Source organism: Nerophis lumbriciformis, linkage group LG21 (genome assembly GCF_033978685.3).
Source record: "Nerophis lumbriciformis linkage group LG21, RoL_Nlum_v2.1, whole genome shotgun sequence".
NCBI classification, from domain to species: domain Eukaryota; kingdom Metazoa; phylum Chordata; class Actinopteri; order Syngnathiformes; family Syngnathidae; genus Nerophis; species Nerophis lumbriciformis.
In genome coordinates, this window is record NC_084568.2 from 18,658,141 (window position 1) to 18,672,065 (window position 13,925).

A 13,925-nucleotide genomic window follows, 5' to 3' on the forward strand; every position below is an offset into this window, starting at 1 on the left:
CTGCACTTTTTTTTAATTAAGATTTTAAAAATGATTTAAAAAAACGCTTGGAAGATGCGTCTAATGGTGGCCACAGTAAAACAACTTCAAAAACCTCCATCAATGTTTTTTTTTTATACACACTGCAAGTTTTATATATATATACTGTATATATACAAACCCCGTTTCCATAAGAGTTGGGAAATTGTGTTGGATGTAAATATAAACGGAATACAATGATTTGCAAATCCTTTTCAACCCATATTCAATTGAATGCACTACAAAGACAAGATATTTGATGTTCAAACTCATAAACTTTTTTTTTTTTTTGCAAATAATAATTAACTTAGAATTTCATGGCTGCAACACGTGCCAAAGTAGTTGAGAAAGGGCATGTTCACCATTGTGTTACATGGCCTTTCTTTTTAACAACACTCAGTAAACGTTTGGGAACTGAGACGACACATTTTTTAAGCTTCTCAGGTAGAATTATTTCCCATTCTTGCTTGATGTACAGCTTAAGTTGTTCAACAGTCCGGGGGTCTCCGTTGTGGTATATTAGGCTTCATAATGTGCCACACATTTTCAATGGGAGACAGGTCTGGACTACAGGCAGGCCAGTCTAGTACCCGCACACTTTTACTATGAAGCCACGTTGATGTAACACGTGGCTTGGCATTGTCTTGCTGAAATAAGCACGGGCATCCATGATAACGTTGCTTGGATGGCAACATATGTTGCTCCAAAACCTGTATGTACCTTTCAGCATTAATGGCGCCTTCACAGATGTGTAATACACCCCCATACCATCACAGATGCTGGCTTTTCAACTTTGCGCCTATAACAATCCGGATGGTTCTTTTCCTCTTTGGTCCGGAGGACACAACGTCCACAGTTTCCAAAAACAATTTGAAATGTGGACTAGTTAGACCACAGAACACCTTTCCACTTTGTATCAGTCCATCTTAGATGAGCTTAGGCCAAGCGAATCCGACGGCGTTTCTGGGTGTTGTTGATAAACGGTTTTCGCCTTGCATAGGAGAGTTTTAACTTGCACTTACAGATGTAGCGACCAACTGTAGTTACTGACAGTGGGTTTCTGAAGTGTTCCTGAGCCCATGTGGTGATATCCTTTACACACTGATGTCGCTTGTTGATGCAGTACAGCCTGAGGGATCGAAGGTCACAGGCTTAGCTGCTTACATGCAGTGATTTCTCCAGATTATCTGAACCCTTTGATGATATTACAGACCGTAGATGGTGAAATCCCTAAATTCCTTGCAATAGCTGGTTGAGAAAGGTTTTTCTTAAACTGTTCAACAATTTGGCTTCACGGTGGCAGAGGGGTTAGTGCATCTGCCTCACAATACGAAGGTCCTGAGTAGTCTTGGGTTCAATCCCGGGCTCGGGATCTTTCTGTGTGGAGTTTGCATGTCCTCCCCGTGACTGCGTGGGTTCCCTCCGGGTACTCCGGCTTCCTCCCACCTCCAAAGACATGCACCTGGGGATAGGTTGATTGGCAACACTAAAATTGGCCCTAGTGTGTGGATGTGAGTGTGAATGTTGTCTGTCTATCTGTGTTGGCCCTGCGATGAGGTGGCGACTTGTCCAGGGTGTACCCCGCCTTCCGCCCGATTGTAGCTGAGATAGGCTCCAGCGCCCCCCGCGACCCCAAAGGGAATAAGCGGTAGAAAATGGATGGATGAATGGATGTTCAACAATTTGCTCACTTGTTGACAAAGTGGTGACCCTCGCCACATCCTTGTTTGTGAATGACTGAGCATTTCATGGAATCTACTTTTATACCCAATCATGGCACCCACCTTTTCCTAATTTGCCTGTTCACCTGTGGGATGTTTCAAATAAGTGATTGATGAGCATTCCTCAACTTTATCAGTATTTATTGCCACCTTCCCAACTTCTTTGTCACGTGTTGCTGGCATCAAATTCTAAAGTTAATGATTATTTGCAAAAACGTTTTTTTTATCAGTTTGAACATCAAATATGTTGTCTTTGTAGCATAATCAACTGAATATGGTTTGAAAATGATTTGCAAATCATTGTATTCCGTTTATATTTACATCTAACACAATTTCCCAGCTCATATGGAAACAGGGTTTGTATATATATATATATATATATAAAATGTAGTAACAGACACGGTCATAAAAATATGTACCGTATTTTTCGGACTATAAGTCGCAGTTTTTTTCATAGTTTGGCCGAGCTCCAGTGCGACTTATATATGTTTTTTTCCTTTTTTACTATGCATTTTCGGCAGGTGCGACTTATACTCCGGTGCGACTTATACTCCGAAAAATACGGTAATATGTTCAATATTTACCGTATTTTGGTCATTTTAATCTTTGCCGGGACCGACTTCTTCCACACATTGATTTCTGTTTCCATAGCAGCGCACGTCTGACTTCTTGCAACAAAAGTGTGTCCTACTCCTGGATACAAAACTGTTGTGTGTATTCTAATCTTGGCAGACTCGGTGAAAAACAACAAAGACGACTATTTTTGGACAAATGAGGATTTATAACCTTATCTGTTTGAACTTGAATGAATGGAGGATGAACTACTGCTTCTAGAAGCCAGCACGAAGAAGAGGGTGAAACGTTGGAGCAGACGGAAGCCGAGAGAGTGAGGTGAAATAGATTCGAGGCTGCAAATGTGGAATTTGGAGACAAGTTATTTTGACATAAATGGCGTGCTTACCCCAAATATACCAAAGAAATTGTACCCGGCCAGCTGGATCACAAAGACAGTTGTCCATCGAGTGAGTCACACTTTATATTGATCATGATACACGTTAATACAACTACAGTGCATACGCTGTCTGGATAGCTGTGTACAAACAAAACATGAAATGTGGGTTAATACTTTACAGATACTGTAATATGATTGCTCATGTTTTTCAGTCAGTACAGATTGGTGTATTACAAACTCAAACGCGTTTTGTGCTGAAGTAGAAGCTAGCTTATCTCTTGTCGTAGTTAGCTTTTACGGCTAATACCGAAGCACGCCAACGTGTTACTACGCTTCAACAAGAGTTGCTTAGTGTTCGCTTTTACAATACCAATGTAGCTATAGCTTGGTTGTTACCCAGGTTACGAAACGTAAATGAAGTATTGGTTACGATAGAATAGATTGCTCCCATTAGCTGCATTGATAGCTACACACAGAACGATATGATTTTTACATGTTAGAATGCAAAAAACAAAAAAACTTTTGTTTTCTTGTCTCTCATGATTGTGAACAATAGGCAAAATTCCCATGCAGTTCCTCTTTAAGTTCATTTAGGTTATGCAATCAAGTAATAGCTTGTGATTAATCGTGATTATCCAAATTCAAAAATGTGATTATTCTTTAAAAAAATGTTTCATTTGACAGCACGAGTAGAAACAAATTAAGTTTTAATTGTAAACTTGATTCAGGGTGAAGAATGACATGCAAGTAAAATATTTTTTTGTGCATTTTTGGAAAGCTTTGTGAAATTGGTTATAAAATATAAATGCAATTTAATACGGTGTTGGACTTTGATTATTTTATTTGCTTCAGACATATCGTTACACGGATACTCATATTTCATATACTTTAGTACAGAGGTCTTCAACATGGGTTCCATTATCCCCAAGGGTTTCCGCGGGGTTACAACAAGGAAGTCGTTATATATTTAGTTGATTGGACTTTTTCATGTGTATTATTTTTCCACAAATGTAAATGTTTTTAAATACACATTAACATTGATCCAACACACTGTAGTGTTGTTTAGAAATGCCATTGGCATGGACACCCTACTCGCTGTACCTTGCAGTTTTAAAATAAAAACATAAAACTATATTATTGTATTCATTTTAGCATTTAAGATAGCTAGCAATTAGCACTCTAGTTGCTAGCTAGCGATTAGCGCTGTAATTGCCTGCCAGCGATTATCAGACTATTTGCCAGCTAGCGATTGGCGCTGTACTTGCCAGCAAGCAATTTGCAGACTTGTTGCCCGTTATCAATCAACACCCAAGTTGCCAGCTAGCAGATAACCCGATTTGCAGACTAATTGCCAGCTCGCGATTTGCAGACTAGTAGCCAGCTAGCAATTAGTGCTCGAGTTGCAAGCGAGTGATTTATAGTGCTCTAGTTGCTAGCTAGTGACCACCATACTAGTTTGTCAGCTAGCGATTAGTGTGCGAGATAATGATTAATGCATTGTCAACTAACTATTAGCAGCACTACTGCTATTATTTGAATATCTTAGTAGTGCACAATAACAGGGTATGTTTATGACCAGTTTAATATTATACTTTCTACAAGATGTATAAGTAGGGGTCCCCGCTCCATCGTTCAATCAGTTTGGGGGCCCTTGATCTGGACAAGGTTGAAGACCCCTGCTTAAGTATATATATTTTTTCACCCCACTTTCAGCTTTTCACTGTTAGGGGTCACCACAGCAAGTTCATGTATGGTTTTGGTTAGTTCCTTCCTGACGCAAGGCAGAGGCGTGTACCTTTACACCACCAGATATATAACTATAGTAAACGTGCATGCCGTGTATTTTTTAATATTATAACAAGGCATTCCTAAAGGTAAAAGCCTCACCCCAATAGGTTCCGCAACCTCCTCCCCGACCAGGCCTACTCTGCTGTGATTGGTCAGGGTCTGCAAAGTTTGCAGAAGAATACAATCAAGCTGCCTGCTGAAAATGGGCTCTGGGCCACACCTTGGACACTGTTGCAATCTAATGTGTTCAGACCATTGCAACACCCACAGGCTGCAGGAGGTTTCAATCCAAATAACTTTATTTGATCCATTATGATCAGGCACAGATAAGCTGAGACATTCTGACACTTTCAGGCACCAGTGTGGATTTTTTTTTGTTGCAATAACTTAAATGCTTTGAGGAGATTTTAGCAGTGCAAAGAACTAGTCATTAAATTTGGATTTGTTCACACATAAACCCTAAATATTTTGGCATGCATGTTAGCGCATGACTCTGCTTTAGAATGTAAACAAAGACGGATAGCATTTCCTCAAGCATGCTTACATTAGGTCTAGTTGGGATTCAACAAAAAACGGTGATTAGAACTGTTCTCAAGACATGAACTTAACATAAGAGCTCCCAGTAGCACCATTCAGCAACATTTAGCACAGACATTGAAGTGAATGGGACCCATCAGGCAGGGACAGGAGTTGCAGTCCAGCTGGCCCCTGCTGATGGGTTCTGAACAAGGAGACAGGAAGGACAAAGAGGAAGGACGACATGGAGAGGTTGTGGGCTCCAGCAAAACTAAAGTGGGGCCCGGGACAGACTCACCGGTGGGGCCTCCGTGGATGGTGTGGTTGCGCTGACTGGCCTGAGACTGGGACGCCACCTGGCTATGGCTCTGGGTTTGTTGGAGGATGTTCAGACATTCTCCCAGGCAGCTGAGCGTGGCGGCCGAGGTCGCTTTGAGCAGCAGCAGGTCCTGGTCTAGGCAGGAGAGGGGGCCTTTGGTGGGTAACAAGTCAATGGACTGGACAAGGTTCTTTTGCTGGCCCTCAGCTTGGGACATCATCTGGAAGAAAAACATGACATTTATTCATTTATTTACAGTCAGCGGGTACACTTTACAAAAAGAAGCAAAACGTGAGTGGTACTTTAAAAAAAAAAACACATCTGACGTACACTTTGCAGTTTGACTACTCCTTTTTTTTTTAATAACATATCTTGCGAATAGACACGCTTTACTTTTTTTCACTTGCTTTTTGTGTTTTCGTGATGGTACCACAAGAAAAATTTTATGATTACCATACGCCTAGCAAACTGAAGCTGGGAGAGTTTTTGGACAGATTTAAAGCGTGATCATGGCGACAAGTTTACTATGCAGACAACCTCCAACTTGAGCTCTGTCCATCATAAACTGCAGTGTTTATGGACTTAACAAAAGCATGTGACACAATTAATCATAATATTGTAAATAATAAAATAGAACGGTAAACCATTAGTGGGTTGGTCGGAAGTTACTTAACCAACAGTAAGCAATACGTGAAGCTAGGCGAAGACACATCTACACTGCTAAATAAACACTATATTGCCAAAAGTATTTGGTCACCCATCCAAATGATCAGAATCAGGTATCCTAATCACTTAGGCATGGAGACTGTTTCTACAAACATTTGTGAAAGAATGGGCCGTTTTCAGGAGCTCAGTGATTTCCAGCGTGGAACTGTCATAGGATGCCACCTGTGCAACAAATCCAGTCGTGAAATTTCCTCGCTCCTAAATATTCCAAAGTCAACTGTCAGCTTTATTATAATAAAATGGAAGAGTTTGGGAGCAACAGCAACTCAGCCACAAAGTGGTAGGCCATGTAAACTGACAGAGAGGGGTCAGCGGATGCTGAAGCGCATAGTGCAAAGAGGTCGCCGACTTTCTGCACAGTCAGTTGCTACAGAGCTCCAAACTTCATGTCACCTTTCAATTAGCCCACGTACAGTACGCAGAGAACTTCATGGGATGGTTTTCCATGGCCGAGCAGCTGCATCTAAGCCATACATCACCAAGTCCAATGCAAAGCGTTTGATGCAGAGGTGTAAAGCACGTTGCCACTAGACTGTACAGCCGTGGAGACGCGTTCTCTGGAGTGATGAATCACGCTTTTCCATCTGGCAATCTGATGGACGAGTCTGGGTTTGGAGGTTGCCAGGAGAACGGTACATTTCGAACTGCGTTGTGCCGAGTGTGAAATTTGGTGCAGGAAGAATTATGGTATGGGGTTGTTTTTCAGGAGTTGGGCTTGGCCCATAAATTCCAGTAAAAGGAACTTTGAATGCTACAGGATACCAAAACATTTTGGACAATTCCATGCTCACAACCTTGTGGGAACAGTTTGGAGCGGGACCCTTCCTCTTCCAACATGACTGTGCACCAGTGCACAAAGCAAGGTCCATAAAGACATGGATGACAGAGTCTGGTGTGGATGAACTTGACTGGCCTGCACAGAGTCCTGACCTGAACCCAATAGAACACCTTTGGGATGAATTAGAACGGAGACCGAGAGCCAGGCCTTCTCGACCGACATCAGTGTGTGACCTCCCCAATGCGCTTTTGGAAGAATGTTTGAAAATTCCGATAAACACACTCAACCTTGTGGACAGCCTTCCCAGAAGAGTTGAAGGTGTACAAACCCCGTTTCCATATGAGTTGGGAAATTGTGCTAGATGTAAACGGAATACAATGATTTGCAAATCATTTTCAACCCATATTCAGTTGAATGTGCTACAAAGACAACATATTTGATGTTCAAACTGATAAACATTTTTTTTTTTGCAAGTAATCATTAACTTTAGAATTGGATGCCAGCAACACGTGATAAAGAAGTTGAGAAAGGTGGCAATAAATACTGATAAAGTTGAGGAATGCTCATCAAACACTTATTTGGAACATCCCACGGGTGAACAGGCAAATTGGGAACAGGTGGGTGCCATGATTGGGTATAAAAGTAGATTCCATGAAATGCTCAGTCATTCACAAACAAGGATGGGGCAAGGGTCACCACTTTGTCAACAAATACCTGAGCAAATTGTTGAACAGTTTAAGAAAAACCTTTCTCAACCAGCTATTGCAAGGAATTAAGGGATTTCACCATCTACGGTCCGTAATATCATCAAAGGGTTCAGAGAATCTGGAGAAATAACTGCACGTAAGCAGCTAAGCCCGTGACCTTCGATCCCTCAGGCTGTACTGCATCAACAAGCGACATCAGTGTGTAAAGGATATCACCACATGGGCTCAGGAACACTTCAGAAACCCACTGTCAGTAACTACAGTTGGTCGCTACATCTGTAAAAGCAAGTTAAAACTCTCCAATGCAAGGCGAAAACCGTTTATCAACAACACCCAGAAATGCCGTCGGCTTCACTGGGCCTGAGCTCATCTAAGATGGACTGTTAAAAAGTGGAAAAGTGTTCTGTGGTCTGACGAGTCCACATTTCAAATTGTTTTTGGAAACTGTGGATGTCGTGTCCTCCTGACCAAAGAGGAAAATAATCGTCCGGATTGTTATAGGCGCAAAGTTCAAAAGCCAGCATCTGTGATGGTATGGGGGTCGTATTAGTGCCCAAGACATGGGTAACTTACACATCTGAGAAGGCGCCATTAATGCAGAAAGATACATACAGGTTTTGGAGTAACATATGTTGCCATCCAAGCAACGTTACCATGGACGCCCCTGCTTATTTCAGAAAGACAATGCCAAGCCACGTGTTACATCAACGTGGCTTCATAGTAAAAGAGTGCGGGTACTAGACTGGCCTGCCTGTAGTCATGACCTGTCTCCCATTGAAAATGTGTGGAGCATTATGAAGCCTAAAATACCACAACGGAGACCCCCGGACTGTTGAACAACTTAAGCTGTACATCAAGCAAGAATGGGAAAGAATTCCACCTGAGGAGCTTATAAAATGTGTCTCCTCAGTTCCCAAACGTTTACTGAGTGTTGTTAAAAAGAAAGGCCATGTAACACAGTGGTGAACATGCCTTTTCCCAACTACTTTGGCACGTGTTGCAGCCATGAAATTCTAAGTTAATTATTATTTGCAAAAAAAAATAAAGTTTATGAGTTTGAACATCAAATATCTTGTCTTTGTAGTGCATTCAATTGAATATGGGTTGAAAAGGATTTGCAAATCATTATATTCCGTTTATATTTATATCTAACACAATTTCCCAATTCATATGGAAACGGGGTTTGTAATAGCTGCAAAAGGTGGACCGACATCATATTGAACCCTATGGGTTAGGAATGGGATGGCACTTCAAGTTCATATGTGAGTCAAGGCAGGTGGCTAAATACTTTTGGCAATATAGTGTATCTTGTGGCGTACCCCAGGGATCAAAACTGTGACCAAAGTTTTCAATCTCTGTATAAACAACAATTGTAAAGTTACAAAAGACTTAAAGAAGTGATCACTTCATTAAAGGTTGAAAGGTTTCTTTGATGTATTTTTATACATACTTTACTCATTTAGGATTTCCCATCAAAGTATTATTTTGATATTGTTTGTATTTTAATTTTTTTAACGTCAGAATCAAAGATACTTCTACGTCTCCCCCTCTTGTGTATTTTGTACACAAGAGTCAGAGTACATATGACAAAGGGATAAAAATCTAATATGGTGACGATTCAGTAACTGTTAGTTTGTTAAATGGACATGCAGTCACGGGTGTCAGCTGTGGGGTGCTCGTTGTCGCAGTTTGTTTACATGGACGCGTCCTCGCAAGACGTAAGGTTAAATCATGAAATGCAACCTTACCCTAACAAAAACGATGCATATTTATCCGGCAGAGTCTTGATACCAATTTTCTTGACCCAGTCACACACAAAGAAGTTGTAGACATCCATGCTTTTCCAAGTTTCCATTTGTGTTGTCGTGTAGAATGACTCTCTGGAGCACAAGATAGTTCAATATGTCTGTGAGGAGATAATACTGTATCATCGCTTTCTCTTTTGGACGTTTAAGGTCAGTAGTGCATTTTTCATGCATTCTTCACTCACGCTTTAAGTGAGGGAACTAACCCAGACCCACTGTATCACTCGACAAACCATTCAAAAAAAAATAAAAGAAATTCTAGGGATCTATTCCATTGCATAGTTTGATGTGGTGCTTCTATCTACAGGAAGATCTATGCCCCTTGTGTACTCCGAGAGTTTGCGCGCTGCTTGCTGCACAACAGCCATTTTGGCTTGGATGACCACCACAGTTTTTCACTTCCGGGAAGAGGTCATGTGACAAAATACAGGCAATTGGTAAGAAAAGTTGGTTTTCGATAATATTGCAAAAACTAAACGGCAGGTAATATGTCGCCTAATAGGTGCCATTTCGGGTCCTTGTACACACACCGTAATAATACCCGTATGTTGAATCATACGGTAGCCGTAATGCTCTGACAATCCATTAAGCGTTGTACTAAAATATTTTGACTAGCGAGCACCATCTTGCAGTCCACACGTGTCCCTTATGTGTGACTGCCATCTACTGGTCACACTTTTCACTACTTTTCATCGAGGTCGGTAAGCACAACCGGACTTATTCCGTACATTAGGTGCACCGGGTTTTAAGGCGCACTGTCAATTTTTGATTAAATGAAAGGATCTTTAAGGTGTGCCTAATAGCCCGAAAAATACGGTAGTTTGTATTTCTTGTTTAGCACTTAGCAATACCTGATGCATAGTGATTCACTAAAGTTGGATCTGTTCAGCCCATAGCTTCTAAAACATGTTGCTCATCCTCCTTACATTTAGGCTAAAAAATATAAGGTTCTGATCATCATTTGTCCCAAAATAATCTTTGTCGTCTCTAAAAGTCTGCCATGATTAGTAGTCTTTTTGTTGAAGGGAAAAGCGAACGTTGTGATTAGAGATGTCCGATAATGGCTTTTATGCCGATATCCGATATTGTCCAACTCTTAATTACAGATTCCAATATCAACTGATACTGATATATAGAGTCCTGGAATTAACACATTATTATACCTAATTTTGTTGTGATGCCCCACTGGATGCATTAAACAATGTAACAAGGTTTTCCAAAATAAATCAACTCAAGTTATGGAAAAAAATGCCAACATGGCACTGCCATATTTATTATTGAAGTCACAAAGTGCATTATTTTGTTTTTTAACATGCCTCAAAACAGCAGCTTGGAATTTGGGACATGCTCTCCCTGAGAGAGCATGAGGAGGTTGAGGTGGGCGGGGTTGAGATGGGGGCGGGGGGGCAGCGGGGGGTGTATATTGTAGTGTCCCGGAAGAGTTAGTGCTGCAAGGGGTTCTGGGTATTTGTTCTGTTGTGTTTATGTTGTGTTACGGTGCGGATGTTCTCCCGAATCGTGTTTGTCATTCTTGTTTGGTGTGGGTTCACAGTGTGGCGCATATTTGTAACAGTGTTAAAGTTGTTTATACGGCCACCCTCAGTGTGACCTGTATGGCTGTTGACCAAGTATGCGTGCATTCACTTGTGTGTGTAAAGCCGTAGGTATTATTGAATTGGGCCGCCATGCAAAGGCAGTGCCTTTAAGGTTTATCGTCGCTCTGTACTTCTCCTTACGTCCGTGGACCACTCCGTACAGTGGCGTTTTAAAAAGTCATACATTTTACTTTTTGAAACCGATACCGATCATTTCCGATATTACATTTTAAAGGATTTATCGGCCGATAATATCCGCAGCCCGATATTATCGGACATCTCTAGTTGTGATGCGTCTGTAAAATTGATTTGCCGCTGTATGCTTAAAATACGTAAATATTACATGTCATTATGAATGTGCCTGTTACTACATTACATGTATACTTACAGTGTATATATGAAACGTTGATGGAGGTGTTTGGATGTTTTTAGAGCGCTTTAAAGGCGGAATAGAGCGGCTTCCACTGACTCCATTGTTTGCCAACGTTTATTTACGAGTTACAATTATATCAGCCGATAAATGCGTTAAAATGTAATATCGGAAATTATCGGTATCGTTTTTTTATTATCGGTATCGTTTTTTGTTTTTTTTAATTAAATCAACATAAACACAAGATACACTTACAATTAGTGCACCAACCCAAAAAAACCTCCCTCCCCCATTTACACTCATTCACACAAAAGGGTTGTTTCTTTCTGTTATTAATATTCTGGTTCCTACATTATATATCATTATATATCAATACAGTCTGCAAGGGATACAGTCCGTATGCACACATTATTGTGCGTGCTGCTGGTCCACTAATAGTACTAACCTTTAACAGTTAATTTTACTCATTTTCATTAATTACTGGTTTCTATGTAACTGTTTTTATTTTGTTTTACTTTCTTTTTTTATTCAAGAAAACGTTTTTAATTTATTTATCTTATTTTATTTTATTAATTAAAAAAAAAAAATACATTATCTTCACCATACCTGGTTGTCCAAATTAGGCATAATAATGTGTTAATTCCACGACTGTATATATCGGTTGATATCGGTATCAGTAATTAAAGAGTTGGACAATATCGAAATATCGGATATTGGCAAAAAGCCATTATCGGACATCCCTAGTTACAATGCATAAAAAAAACTTGTCCTACATAAAGATTGTGAACAATAGGCAAAATTTCCCAAAAAAGGTGCAGTTCCCCTTTTAGATAAGATCTTAGATCCAAATACCGTAGTTTTTTTGTGACACCAGCATCTTTTTAGTTGAACCTCTAAAGCCAAATGTGTTCCTATTTTAGTTAAGCGAGGTTAGTAAAAAAAGTAAAACAAATCAAGTTGCTCCTATCCACCCTGTTAGCACAATGACAAGTTGTCTACGATTATTTCACATATAACTTCCACTTCACTCACCCTTAACTCTTGTGCACTGGTCCAGTTTCGAAAAAGTCTTTCATCACAGTAGTACATGATAAATGAAAAGGTTTGCAGAAAGGCAGAGCGGAGGCAGTAGCAGGATAAATTGCAGGTCTTAATTCAAATTCTGAAAGCTCTCTTGGATAAATACCAGCCGGCCGCCAAAAATGCCGGAGTGCCATGAATTTCTAATCTTTTAAAATGTCAGTGGTATACTTTGTTGAGCTCTGTCACTTCATCCACCACCATTTCCTGTCCACATCCATCTGTCTAAATGTGATAAGGTAGATTCCAACTTCCCCTTGAAGACGATATACCGGCATCTCCATGGAAAAGTGCTAAAGCCAAAACCATCTAGACAGATCTGTACTGTACTTCAAGGAGACACTCACACTAGGCCAGGGCTCATTTTTTTTCTATTGGCCCACTGAGTAACAGGAATAAAAGAGCAAAAAGGCATAAAGTGATAAGAATAAAGATGAAATGTTGATGTTACTAATAACACAAAGATATATCTTTGAATACATATAACATCTTTAAGCCTTTTTAACAAAATCAAAATAATCAAAACGGCTTCACTACATTTGATTTTAAACGTATGCGGGCATCTGTGAAAATGTTTGGACACCCAAGCCCCAAACAATCAATTGCTTGGATTTTACTAACGTCCCGTCCAGCTCATGTCCCTGCCATTAAATATGCGTGGTGGTCAAGCTAGCTCTGTTTGCAATGGGATCTAGGCACCATTTTGTATTTCTCGAAGAAAAAATGCCCCTATACTTGTGTTTTTGGCTGTACGAATCGTTCAAATCGTGAAAAGAATAAACGTTTCTCCAGACTTCAAAGTTCCTAAAAGCATGCAGCACACACTCCAGACCAATTGGGAGCAGATCCAAAGAATGCATGAGTGATCACCTCGTTAAAATGTTTGTTTGATATACTTTTAACGGTCATTATTTCCCATTTAAGAATTATCTTGATAGTATTCACTCATGTGAGTGTGAGTGTGAATGTTGTCTGTCTATCTGTGTTGGCCCTGTGATGAAGTGGCGACTTGTCCAGGGTGTACCCCGCCTTCCGCCCGAATGCAGCTGAGAGCAAAAACGATGCATATTAACCTGGGAGAGTCTTGATACCAATTTCCTTGACCCAGCCACACACAAAGAAGTTGTAGACCTCCATGTTTTTCAAAGTTTTCATCTGTTTTGTCGTGTAGAATGGCATCTGGAGCACAATTGTTTGATAGGTCTTGGAACGCGATCGACGTATAATCTTTGATATCACTCTTTTTTTGATAAAGTATAGGGATCTATTCCATTGCATAGTTAGATTTTTTGCTCGTATCTGTTTTTTGCAGGAACTTTTAAGCCTTGTTTGTACTAAGATAGTTTGCGCGCTGCTTGCTGTCAACAGCCATCTTGGCTAGGTCGACCAGCACTGGTTTTCACTTCAGGTAAGTCACGTGACGGAATACAAGCAATTGCCATGCTTGTGCAGACTTGACACCTTGTATGAGAATGCACTACAGTCGGCCATTCAAACCTTGCTAAAATCCGGTACATTTGGCTGGTGTTAGTGCACTATTCTCCGCTCAA

General features: G+C 40.4%; 1 protein-coding gene across 1 annotated transcript in view; it reads right to left on the reverse strand.

The window, feature by feature from the left end:
- Nucleotides 1-13,925, reverse strand: part of LOC133621014 (oxysterol-binding protein-related protein 10-like) — a 199,706-nt gene that overhangs the window by 81,197 nt on the left and 104,584 nt on the right. The window contains exon 6 of the mRNA XM_061982779.2: nucleotides 5,294-5,534. Coding sequence (XP_061838763.1) covers nucleotides 5,294-5,534 — 241 coding nt within the window. The remainder of the gene's footprint in view (nucleotides 1-5,293; nucleotides 5,535-13,925) is intronic.